This window comes from Oratosquilla oratoria, chromosome 27 (assembly GCF_046742065.1).
Source record: "Oratosquilla oratoria isolate Oo_2021 chromosome 27, ASM4674206v1, whole genome shotgun sequence".
NCBI lineage: Eukaryota > Metazoa > Arthropoda > Malacostraca > Stomatopoda > Squillidae > Oratosquilla > Oratosquilla oratoria.
The window spans coordinates 13,231,721-13,245,511 of record NC_134803.1 but is presented as its reverse complement, the minus strand read 5'-3'; the positions used below and the strand labels follow the sequence as shown (position 1 = coordinate 13,245,511).

General features: G+C 40.9%; 1 protein-coding gene across 1 annotated transcript in view; it reads right to left on the bottom strand.

Annotated features, from left to right (window-relative positions):
• MED23 (mediator complex subunit 23) overlaps nt 1-13,791 on the bottom strand; it is a 365,264-nt gene that overhangs the window by 273,263 nt on the left and 78,210 nt on the right. The window contains exon 7 of the mRNA XM_076210243.1: nt 4,414-4,595. Coding sequence (XP_076066358.1) covers nt 4,414-4,595 — 182 coding nt within the window. The remainder of the gene's footprint in view (nt 1-4,413; nt 4,596-13,791) is intronic.

The window sequence follows — 13,791 nt, the reverse complement described above, 5'->3', positions numbered from 1 at the left end:
CCTCCTCCGACCCTGCCACAAGCGCAGTGTCGTCCGCAAACAACAGCTGGCTCACCTCCCACTTTTCTCCATATTCTTTAACCATCTTTAATCCCTGACTCACTACCCTAGCATTCACCTCTCGCACCACCCCATCCATGTATAAGTTGAACAGCCAGGGCGACATAACGCATCCTTGACGAAGTCCCACCTTTACTTCAAACCACTCACTCTCTCCATTTCTAATCCTGACACAAGCTCTACTACTCTCATAAAAACTCTTGACAGCTCCCAAAAGCTTTCCTCCTATCCCATATATCTGCATAACCTCCCACAGTGCCTTTCTGTCTACCCTATCATAAGCCTTTTCCAGATCCATAAAAACCCAAAAAACATCCTTCCCCTTTCCTATAGCTTTCTCACATATCTGTCTTACCACAAAGATCTGATCTACACAACCTCTACCTGTCCTAAATCCACACTGTTCCTCACCAATTACTCCTGTTCCTCTCCTAATCCTCTCAATTAAGATCCTCCCATAAGCCTTCCCTACTACACTTAACAGGCTAATCCCTCTGAAACTACTACATTCACACTTGTCCCCTTTTCCCTTGTAAAGAGGAACTATACAGGCACTTCTCCAGTCCTCCGGTACTCTACCCTCTCTCCAGCAAACATTAAATAACCTCACCAGCCAGTCCACCATCACTGAACCTCCCTTTTTCAGACATTCTGCATGGCATCCATCCAGACTAGGTGCCTTACCTGCTTTCATCATCTTAACAACTGCCTTCACCTCATCCTTCCTTATTTCTCCTCCATTCTCCTCACTCATCACTCTTATTTTCTTCGCATTTCCCACTGCAGCTATCTTTCCTTCCCTATCCTCCTTCACATTTAGCAACTCCCTAAAATATTCTGCCCATCTTCCCCTTACTGCCTTCTCTTCCATTATCATCTCTCCATCTACACCTTTTACCTTTTCTTCCCTACTTGATTCGCCTCCTCTTCCTCTCTTAATTTCTTTCCAAAACATCTTTTTATTACTTTCAAAATTTTCTGTCATACTCTTACCTCATTTCACATCTGCTCTCCTCTTTGCCTCCTTTACCTTTTGCTTTACTTCTCTTTTCTTTTCTTTGTACATCTCATATGACTCCCCCGTCCTCTTTTGTAACCAATCTGTGAATGCTCGCTTCTTCTCTTCTACAACCTTCTTTGTTTCCTCATTCCACCATTCACTACCCTTTCTTCTATTTCCCCCTGTCCTTCTTGTTCCACACACCATCTTTGCACACTTTAAGACTCCCTCCTTGAACCATCCCCATTCCTCCTCCACACCCATCTCTGCTCCATCCTTTACTCCCTCCCACTCCTCCTTCAGCTTCTTTTCGTACTCCTTCTCCTTTTCCTTTTCATTCAGGGAGTTCACTCTAAGAACCTCCCTACCTTTTGTCCCTTTCCTCTTTCTCCATCTATCCTCCACTCTCAGCTTACCTTCCACCAAAAAATGATCTGATATTCCCCCACCCTCTCCCCTTAGCACATGTACATCCTTAACTCTTCCTATCATAATCCTATTTACCACTACATAATCCATTAGCGCTCTATCTACCACCCTCTCCCATGTGTACTTATGCTTGACTTTCTTCCGAAACACTGTATTTGCTATCATCAACTCTCTTTCTAGACACATTTCCACCATCAACTCTCCACTACGATTCTTTCCTGGAACTCCACACTTTCCAACCACTCCATCGATTGTACCATTTCCCACCCTAGCATTAAGGTCTCCCAGTACTATTACATTGACATTTCTTCCTAAACCCTCTATGCACTCATTTAAATCTATCCAAAAGGCCTCCCTTTCTTCCACGCTCTTCTCACTGCCAGGCCCATATGCACTTACAAAGACCCACATCTCCTTTCCCAGTTTCACCTTCATCCACATTATCCTTGAGGAAACCTCCTTCCACTCCACTACCTGTTTACCTATCTCCTCACTTACTAGAATAGCCACCCCTTCCCTCCCTCGCCCTCTCTTCACTCCTGATAATCTCCCACTTACACTCCCAAACTTACACTCACCCTTCCCTTTCAACTTAGTTTCACTCAAAGCCAACACATCCATCTTTCTTCTCACAAACATACTACCTATCTCTTCCCTTTTACTCTCATCTGTACCACATCCACGCACATTAAATCAATTAAAGGAGGTGCAATATTGAACAAGCATTCTACTTCTATGTTGCTGGGTTTGAGTGTTTGGGCAAGGGTTGTGGTGGTATTGTTGGTCAGAATGATGATTCTTGTAGCTGGTTCATTCTATTGTTCCTGGTTGTTCATTATCTATGCTGCTTTATCTTTGCACTCTTTGATGATGATTTCAAGGAAATTTAGTTGGGTGAATGTTTCATGGATATACTGGCACTCTTCTTCAAGGTACATCCACTCTGGAGATGTACTTGAAAAATCTTCTACAAGCAAAATTTTATACTTTTGATCAAAGTTTTAACCTCACATAGTGTCTATTCTGACCAAATCATAAGAGCTCATGGTCAAGATGTCAAACAAGTAAAACTGTGCATGGCTGACAAAGTGAGTTGGAAAAGAGTATTCAGACCAAGGCAACCTGTTCCATGAGAGGTATGAACAATGGAGTAATTGGCACTATTGTTGGGGAAGAAACATGGTGCAATTTTCACATTTTAAGAATGGAGTGTCCCTCTCCTAATCCTAAGGATTAGGAGAGGAGCAGAGGGAGTAATTCATGAGGAACAGTGTGGGTTTAGGAAAGGAAGGGGTTGCACGAATCAGATTTTTGTGGTAAGACAAAGGGTAAGAATGTTTTTTGGGCCTTTATGGATTTGTAAAAGGCTTATGACAGGGTAGACAAGAAGACACTGTGGGTGGTTTTACTGATATATGGGATAGGAGGAAAGCTGTTAAGAGCAGTCAAGATTTTTTACAAGAGTAGTGGAGCCTGTGTTAGAATTAGAAATGGAGAGAGTGAGTGGTTTGAGGTAAAGGTGGGAATTTGCCAGGGATGTGCTATGCACCATGGCTGTTCAACATATACATGAATGGGGTGCTGTGTGAGGTAAATGTAGAGGTAATAGGCAGAGGATTGGAGACTGGAGATGGTTAAAGAAAATGAAGAAAAATGGGAGATAAGCCAGTTATTGTTTGCTGATGACACTTTACCCTTAGCAGGATCTGAGAAGGGATGAAGGAAGTTAGTGGAGTTTGGGAAGGAGTGCAAAAGGAGGGAGTTGAAGGTAAATATGGGTAAAAGTAAGGTAATGAGATGTACAAGGGGAGAGGATAGCAGCAAACTGGAAGTGAGTACTAAGGGAGAGAGGCTGGAAGAAGTGGATTGCTTTAGATACTTGGGAGCACATGTAGGAAGAAAGGGATGAGTGGAGGTGGAGGGAGAATGTAGACTGAGAGAAGCAAATAAATACCTTCTGGGAGTAAAAAGTGTAATGAGGAACAAATATTTGGGAATGGATGCTAAAAGGAGATAGTATGATAGGATGATTGTGACACCACTTTATGGGGAAAAACATGGAACATAGGGGAAGAGAGGAAGAGTTTAAATGTGTTTGAGATGAAATGCCTGAAGTATGGTAGGGGTTACAAAGCTGGATAGAGTGAGAAATGAGGGGGTGAGGAAGAGAGTGAAGTTGGAAAAGGAGTTGGAAGATAGGATTAATGAAAGAGTATTGGGATGGTTTGGACACATGGAAAGAATGAATCAAGAAAGATTAGTAAAAGAGGTGTGGAAGGCAGAAGTGAATGGAGTGAACAGAAGGGGGTGACCAAGGAAGAGATGGATGGATGGGGTAAAAGGAGCATTGAGAAAAAGGGGGTGTCTGTTGAGGAAGAAAGGGAGAAGACAGACAATAGGGGTGAGTGGAGAATGGTTGTATAAGGATGATGCTTTGATGCATGGAAGGGAGTGGGTGGGGGATTGGGTGTTAGGGAGAGTTTATGTGTGAATGACATTTTGATCCAACCCAAAGAGATTTCTCCCCCATCTTCTCTTTTTCTGCATGTAGGGATGGAGGGGGGGGGGTCACTGATTAAATGAAGCAGCCTTGCTGTAGATGTGTTGTGTTTTGCTGCATTGCTTCTGACTCAGGGAAATGGGCGAGATGCAGGGATGACCCATCATTCAGGAGCCAAGAAAAGAGGGAGGGAGGGAGGGAGGGGTGGTGAATGGATAGGAGTGGAATTATGCCTTTTTACTTTGGCTACCTCTCTTGTATGGGGGGAAAATCTCCTGGTATAGAGAGAAAGGGATGAATGTAATGTGAGTGAAAAGGGTGAGAATGTTTCTCTCCTATGCTAAACAACCTCAGTTAGGAGATAATGGGATATGAGGTGAACAAAAAACAACTCTAAAGACTCTCCTACATTAATATAACTTACCTTCTTCTGGATGTCAATGATAAAACACACCATTTCACGAGAATATTTCTGCTTAAGGACATAGCGTAAAAGTTCTGGCTGGGGCTCTGTTAATTTTGGATCATATGGTAAGGAGCCCTTTAACTGGAATCTAAGACTTGTGTTGTCCAATTTCCATGTGTGCATGGAAGGGTTACTGTGACCTGGCAGAGGCAAGAATTGGAAAAACATTAATTTAAAGAATTTCACTGTTTATTGTCTATGTTTACTTCCTGAAATGGAGTAATGACTGTATATCAACATGCAATCAGTTCATGAAAAAATGTTTTGAAGCATCCCTATGGACCAGAGTCACACACCATTCATCCATGTTCGAATAAAATCTCTACTAACAAAGGAATAATGAGATGACTTTCCACAACTGCTGTCCTTCCCTTATGCAGACCTCTTGAACCTATTTTTTACCACTTCTATAACTACTTTGTAAGTCTTTGAGGGTCTTTGTAAGTGCATATGGGCCTGGTAGTAAGAAGAGTATAAAGGAAAGTGAGGCTTTTTGGATAGATTTAAATGAGTGCATGGAGGATTTGGGGAGAAATATTATTGTAGTGGTACTTTGTAAGTCTTTGAGGGTCTTTGTAAGTGCATATGGGCCTGGTAGTAAGAAGACTGTAGAGGAAAGGGAGGCTTTTTGGATAGATTTAAATGAGTGCATGGAGGATTTAGGGAGAAATATTATTGTAGTGGTATTGGAAAATCTCAATGCTAGAGTATATGAACCAATACAGTGGTTGGGAAGTGTTGAGTACCAGGAAAAATGTAGTGGAGAGTTGATGTTTAGAATTGATGATAGTTCACACACTGTTTAGGAAGAAAGTCAAGTATAAGTACACATGGAAAAAGGTGGTGGATGGGTGGTAGACAGGACTTTAATGGCCTATATAGTGGTAACCAGGAGTTGGGGAAGAGTTTTGGATGTATATGTTCCTAGGGGAGTGAGTGGGGCAATATCATATCATTTTTTGGAAGGTAAATTGAGAGTGGAGGATAGATGGAGAAAGAAGAAAAAGACAGAAGGTAGGGAGATGCTTTAGGTAAACTCCTTGAATGAGAAGGAAAAGAACTACAAAAAGTTGAGAGAAGAGTGGGAGGAAGTGAAGGATATGGTATATCTATGAGTGGAGGAGGAATGGGGATGTTTCAAGGAGTCACAAGGTGTACAAAGATGGTGTGTGAAACAAGAAGAATGAGAGGAAATAGAAGGAATGGTTGGGAGTGGTGAGATGATGAAGCAAAGAAAGTTGTAGAAGAGAAGAAATGAGCATTCACAGGGTGGTTGCAAAATGGGACAAGGAAAAAAAAATGTAAAACATAAGATAAAGGAGGTAAAAAAGGTGAGCAGATGTAAAATAAGGGAAGAGTATGACATTCTGGAGGGAAATTAAGAGAAGAAGGGGAGACGAATCAAGTAAGGAAAAGGTAAAAGGTCCAGATGGAGGGATGATAACGCAAGACGTGGCAGCAAGAGGAAGACGGGCATAGTATTTTAGGGAGTTGCTAAATGTGAAGGAGGATAGGGAGGGGAAGGTGGTTGCAGTGGGAGGCACTTTGGAAATGACAGTGATGGATGAGGAAAATAGGAAATAAGGAAAGATGAGGTGAAAGCCGTTATTAAAATGATAAGAGCAAGCAAAGCACCTTGGTTAGATGAGTGCCATGAGTGTCTAAAAAAGGGAGGTACAATGATGGTGGACTAGCTGGTGAGGTTGTTTAACATTTGTCTAAAAGAGGGTAGAGTGCCAGAGGACTGGAGGAGTGCCTATGTGGTTGCACTTTGCAGGGGAGTGGGGAAACAAATGTGAGTGTAGTAGTTTTAAAGGGATCAGTGTGTTGAGTGTGATTGGGAGGGCTTATGAGAGGGTTTTGATTGAAAGGACTGGGAGAGAGGGTAATTGGTGGGAAATGGAGTGGGTTTGGGGGGAGGGGGTTGCGTGGGTCAGATCTTTGTGGTAAGACAGATTTGTGTTTTTTGGGTCTTTGTGGATTTGGATGGGGCTTGTGAAAGGATTGACAGGGGGAGGCATTGAGGAGGGTTTTGCAGATGTGTGGGATGGGGGAGGGCTATTGGGAGCTATCACAAGTTTCTATGTAAGTGGAGCCTGTGTTGGCGTTAAAGATGGAGAGAGTGAGTGGTTTGTGGTAAAGGTGGAACTTTAATTAGGATGTGCCATGTCACCATGGCTGTTCAATGTGTACATGGATGGGGTGGTGGAGGAGGTAAATACATGGGTAATGGCAAGGGACTGGAGATGGTTAAAGAAAATTAAGAAAATGTGAGATAAACCAGTTGCTGTTTGCTGATGACACTGCATACTCAGAGGAGGGATTAAGGAAGTAACACAGTTTGGGAAGGTGTGTGTAATGGTACCCTGTAGTGAATCACTTATGTCTATATATTTGATAATGTAAATCACTTATATATTTATTTGATAATGTAAATCACTTAAGCATATTTATTTGATAATGTAGGTATGTATATATAAAGCCACCTGGTGGGTTCTGTTACTATGTTCATATTCCCCACCATATGGACTGATGTTTCCCGCACATTCTGGGAATGGGACGTGATATCACCAGTCTCTTGTCAGCCATGAACAAGTGAGCACAGTTTTCTTTTGGTGTGTATAGTGATTTATTTCTCATTTATGCATTTCACAGTGAATTTCATTTAAACCACCATTATATGATGCCGACATATGATGGTGGCAGTGGAAAAACTTTAATGTATAACTTTTAAGTGACATTTACAGTGAAAAAAAAAAAAATCTAAATCTAGTACTAGTGAACTACTGGTTTACATGGGTGTTTCAGCGCATATGTTTTCTTTTTCTCTCCCTCATTTTTACAGCTAGGTCAATTTAACTAGCTAGCTACCTACGTAAGCCCAGACTGTATTATCAGAGTTCTACAAGATTCCTCAACATACAAAACAAACAATATAGATTTAATATATCTAGACTTTGCAAAAGCTTTTGATACCGTCCCCCACGAAAGACTACTTACTAAATTAGCTATGCATGGAATAAGTGGTAGCCTATTAAGGGGGTACGCGACACCTGGGGCGATATAGATAAGATATAGCATTTTTCAAAACGGTGTTCAAAATGTTTGTATATCATTTAGAAATAAATCCCAACAAATCATTTTCCAGCCGCGCGCAATTTAAATGTCTTGGGCGGGGTTTAAATGGACCAAGTTAAAGACGCAACCCAAACTAGAGGGAGGCGTGCCACTTAGGACCTTCAGGCGTATCGAATAACATTGAAATTCGATTGAATTTATGCTTGCCCAATGCTTCAACGGCTAGTATGAGGGTGGAGGGGAAGGGAGGAAGGTGGAGGGATAGCTCTTGCCAACTTTGAGCTCAGCTAGATGTCAGTTACCTACTAGCTTTGAAAGAAAATGTACGTATGTCTCATGAGCTCTCCTGGCAATATATTACCTTAGCTAGTACATATTACTCATTAGTACAGTCATCATGGATAGCAAAAAGAACATCTACAATGACAAAAAAACAACAGTTAAAGATGGCAAACAGTCAAAGACGACTAGCCTAGACCTCACCACCTCTCACTCCACCACTGCCCTCACTTCCACCTCTCTCAACATCTGTAGCCAGGTTCTACACCATGAAGTACTTTATTCATCTCGAATACAGCGAGAAAATTAGATATTAGTTATGGAATTGTACAGAGGGGAGATAAGAATGAATGTGAATTTATGATTGTGAAAAAGAGCCGTTTTTTGCCGTGGATAAATTCACTTGTTAGATGCCAGTGTGGTGAGATGTATGTTGAAGTGATAGGAGAATGTGGAATGGTGAAGACATTTCAGGCAGAATGAAAGTTGTGCTCTGAAAAGAGCAAATGGTGTACTTCACCAGGCAGTAGAAATGAAAGTTATGAAGTACATAACAGAGTTGTGGAGGCCGGCTTACTCTGTCGGGATGTTGCAGTACAGAAAATGTGCATGGCAATGAACATGAAAATGATACATCACGAGGTTGAGGGAGTCATATGAGACGTACAGGGAAAAGAAAAGAGAAGTAAAGAAAAAGGTAAAGGAGGCAAAGAGGAGAGCAGATGTAAAATGGGGTAAAAGTATGACAGAAAATTTTGAAAGTAATAAAAAGATGTTTTGGAAAGAAATTAGGAGAGGAAGAGGAGGCGAATCAAGTAGAGAAGAAAAGGTAAAAGGTGCAGATGGAGAGATGATAATGGAGGAGAAGGCAGTAAGGGGAAGATGGGCAGAATATTTTAGGGAGTTGCTTAATGTGAAGGAGGATAGGGAGGGAAAGATAGCTGCAGTGGGAAATGCTAAGAAAATGAGAGTGATGAGTGAGGAAAATGGAGGAGAAATAAGGAAGGATGTGAAGGCAGCAGTTAAGATGATGAAAGCAGGTAAGGCACCTGGTATGGATGGATGCCATGCAGAATGTCTTAAAAAAGGAGGTATAGTGATGGTGGACTGGCTGGTGAGGTTATTTAATGTTTGCTGGAGAGAAGGTAGAGTGCCAGAGGACTGGAGGAGTGCTTGTATAGTTCCACTTTACAAGAGAAAGGGGACAAGTGTGAATGTAGTAGTTTCAGAGGGATTAGCTTGTTAAGTGTAGTTGGGAAGTCTTATGGGAGGATCTTGATTGAGAGGATTAGGAGAGGAACAGAGGGAGTAATTGGTGAGGAACAGTGTGGGTTTAGGACAGGTAGAGGTTGTGTAGATCAGATTTTTGTGGTAAGACAGATATGTGAGAAAGCTATAGGAAAGGGGAAGGATGTTTTCTAGGGCTTTATGGATCTGGAAAAGGCTTACGACAGGGTAAACAGAAAGGCACTGTGGGAGGTTATGCGGATATATGGGATAGGAGGAAAGCTTCTAGGAGCTGTCAAGAGATTTTATGAGAGTAGTAGAGCTTGTGTCAGGATTAGAAATGGAGAGAGTGAGTGGTTTGAGGTAAAGGTGGGACTTTGTCAGGGATGCGTTATGTCACCCTGGCTGTTCAACTTATACATGGATGGGGTGGTGCGAGAGGTGAATGCAAGGGTAGTGGGCAAGGGATTGGAGATGGTTAAGGAAAATGGAGAAAAGTGGGAGGTGAGCCAGCTGTTGTTTGCGGACGACACTGTGCTTGTGGCAGGTTCGGAGGAGGGATTGAGGAAGTTGGTGACAGTTTGGGAGAGTGTGTGATAGAAGAAAGCTGAAGATAAATGTGGTTAAAAGTAAGGTGATGAGATGTACAAGGGGTGAAAGTGGCAGTAATCTGGAAGTGAGCATTAAGGGAGAGCAACTGGAGGAAGTGGATAGTTTTAGATATTTGGGTGCAAATGTGGCAGGAAAGGGTGGAGTGAAGGTGGAGGTAGAATGTAGATTGAGAGAAGCGAGTAAATGCCTTGGTGGTTTAAAAAGTGTAATGAGGAATAGAAATTTGGGAATGGATGCTAAGAGGAGACTGTATGAAGGAGTGATTGTGCCAACAGCACTGTATGGAGCAGAAACATGGAACATAAGAGAGGAAGAGAGAACGAACTTGAATGTGTTTGAGATGAAGTGTCTGAGAAGTATGATGGGGGTTACTAGGCTTGATAGAGTGAGAAATGAGGAGGTGAGGAGGAGAAAGGGGTGGTAAGGGAGCTGGGAGATAGGGTGGATGAAAGAGTATTAGGATGGTTTGGACACATGGAAAGAATGAGTGAAGAAAGACTAGTAAAGGAGGTATGGAAGGCAGATGTGGAGGGAGTGAACATGAGGGGACGTCCTAGGATGAGATGGATGGATGGGGTGAGGGGGGCTTTGGGGAGGAGGGGAATGTCTGTTGAGGAAGGACGGGAGAGGACAGAAGACAGGGGTGAATGGAGAATGGTTGTATATGGAAAATGTTGTGATGCATGAGGTGGAATGGACGGGGGAATGGGGGGTGAGGTAGTGTGTGTGAGCAAAAGTTTTGACGCAGCCCGAAGGGTTTTCTCCCCGTCCTCTCCTTTATATGGGGGGACGGAGAGGGGAGGTCGCCGATTTAATGAAGCGGCCTTGCTGTGGATGTGCTGTGTCTTGCGACACTGCTTCTGACCCAGGGCAGTGGACAAGGTGCATGGATGACCCGTCATCTAGGAGGTGCTAAGGTGGGAGGGAGGGTGGAGGGGTGTGGAGTGTTTTTGGGGATGAAATGGGTGGGAATGATTTTATGCCTTGTCCTTTTTGGCTACCTCCCTGGTAAGGGGGAAATGCCTTGGTATATATATGTATGTATGTACAAGATGTTTAGTAAACTTAGCCATCATATTATAGAGACCAGCATAAAGAAGTATGAGGAACTCTTGGAAAAAACAAGGGAACATGTACATGCAGCATTAGAAAAGGAAGACCCAACTTTACCGGAAGTAAAAAAAGTAAAAGTTACTATCGATGGTTCGTGGAGTAAGAGAGGATTCACTTCCAAAGGCACCCACTGCTGGTTAAAATAAACCTCTTTCCAATGATTTAGATACCCCGAAGACCCCCAGCAGTGGGGTTTCATATGAAGAAACCGACAAAGGTGCAAAAAAGCAAATTATATGATGGTGTCGTCTGTGCATCGCCACTACTGTGATATACTTATACTTTAGTTTTTCATTATTTAAAGTACTTATAATTAAAATATGTTGATGATTTTTACTGTACTTATCCATTATATAATAAGAATTAAGCCATGATAAAATCAGTCACATTGGTGAAACTATAAGCAAGTTACAGATATATTTATATTTCAATTCGTCATATCTCCGTTCGATATTTTTTTACTTTTTTTTAATAATAAAAAATCTAAAATACATCAGATTTAGATGAAACTTACAGAGAATATTACATTTAGTAACTGCTAGGGCCGGTCATTTGAATATTTTGAATAAGATGAAAGGGTTAGGAGTAATAATGGAAACAAGACAAAAAAAAAAAATTATTTTTCACTATTTTTGCCGGACATTAAAATTGAAATGCCTGTATGCAAAAGTATAAAGGAAATTGTTCAATTACTCAATGACTGGCCCTAGGTGTGCCTACTGACTAATAGCCAAAATATAAAATAAATTGGTCCACGTATTATGATGCTGTGCACTTTTAAATGTCGCTACTGGTATATGTACATGTGTACATACATCATTCTGTTTTACCTAAAATGTAGGCAACATGGATACCTATTTACCTGAGAAGTTTCAGCTCTTTACTCTTAGTTTAGAAAATGACCCCTAGGTGTCGTGTACCCCCTAAAGTTGGACTAGTAATGGGTTGAATAATCGAAAACAGAGAGTTGTTTTAAATGGAAAAACTTCTAGATGGAAAAATGTTACAAGTGGAGTTCCTCAGGGTTCCGTTCTTGGGCCACTTCTATTCACAGTATATATAAACGATATAGACCATGGACTAAAATCTACTGTTTCCAAATTTGCTGATGATACAAAACTGTGCGGAATGGCAAATGATCACTTAAACCAATTAGATATTCAAGAAGATTTAGATAAATTACAGCAATGATCTGAAAAATGGCTAATGAAATTTAACACAAGTAAATGCAAGGTAATGCACATAGGTAAAAATAACAGTAAGTACGATTACAAGTTATTTGGAAATTCGTTAACAAAAATGGATAGTGAAAAAGATCTCAGCGTAATTATCAGTAACGATCTCAAATCAACCAAGCAGTGTACTTCAGCCTCTGAGAAAGCAAATAAGATTCTAGGACTGATTGCACGATCTTTTGATTTCAAAAGTCCATCACTCATTAACAAGCTATATAAATCATTAGTTCGTCCACATTTGGAATATGCTGTTTCCGTATGGTCACCGAATCTCATTAAAGACATTGACAGACTGGAAAAAGTACAATGGCAAGCCACAAAACTGATTCCAAATATCAAAAATAAATCATACGAGAATCAACTAAAACATATGAATCTGTTTTCCCTAAAAAAGCATAGACTCAGAGGTGACTTGATACAGGTCTTTAAAATTCTAAAGGGAATTGACATCAAAAGTGACCAAATTTTCACAATGAATGAGAATCAGACAAGAAACAATGGTCTCAAACTGTCCGGAAATAGATTCAATTTGGAAGTAGGTAGAAACAACTTCGCCAACTGTGTAGTTAATGAATGGAATAAACTTCCTGCACAGGTAGTGCAATGAAGTTCAGTTCAAAGCTTTAAGAATCATTTAGATAAACACCTAAGCAAGATGCTGTAATGATTATAATTTATTTTATATTATTTGTTTTTGTTTTGTCATCATTTGTCTGTTTGATTTTCATTTATTATTAGTTATATGTTAATCTATTATTATTTACTATTTACCTGTTTGTTTATTATCTAACTATAACTATGCATTTATTTATGTGATTTATTTGTTATTTACATTATTATAGTTTTTATTTATTATTTTATTATTATGATTTTTTTTCTGCATCCGATCTAGATATGGACCAAAAGGTCTCCTGTTGGCATGCTCCGCCATTGTAATCCTTTGTAGTATAGCCACCCCTTCTCTCCCTCGTCCCCTCTTCACTCCTGAGTACCTCCCAGCTACACTCCCAAACTCACACTCGCCCTTCCCTTTCATTTTAGTTTCACTCAAAGCCAGCACATCCATCTTTCTTCTTGCAAACATACTGCCTATCTCTTCCCTTTTACTCTCACCTGTACCACATCCATGCACATTAAAAGACCCAAACCTTAGGGTACTGGTTGGAAAGCTCCCAGACCCTCTTATGCCTTCACTTTTTTTAGGAATGTCCCCTTTGGGGCTACAGGTAGTTGGACTCCTAATCCCATCCCCCATCCCGTTTTTTGTTGCCTCTTACAACTCAAATGGAAAGACTTGGTAGCATTCTCTTCCCCCACCACAGGGTAGGCAAAAAGAGGAAATGAATATTCAGAGAAATGGTACAGGACAGTAACGAGGGGTTGGGGGACAGCATAACGGAGGGACAGTTGTAGTATAAAAGTGTCATAATTTCTCTATGAACAGAGTTTTCCTCTATCACAGACAAAATGATGTGTGGCTCTGGTCCATAGGGGCACCCCATATAGACCCTAAAGTATCAACTGCATGCTACTCTGCCACAATAACATGCAGCCAATACCCCAGATGGGGTATTTTATACTGTCCTGATATTCTTTTTTTTTTTTTTTACTTTTTCCAAATTCCATTATGCATTTCTTAATATTTAAGTCCACTTTCCATTTCTGACTCCATTCCCAAACCCTGTTCAGATCTCTCTGCAACTCACAATACATTTCAGTACTCACTTTCCTCAGCAATTTTGTGTCATCTGCAAGAAGCTCATGTAACATTCCACACCCTCATTCCATAATC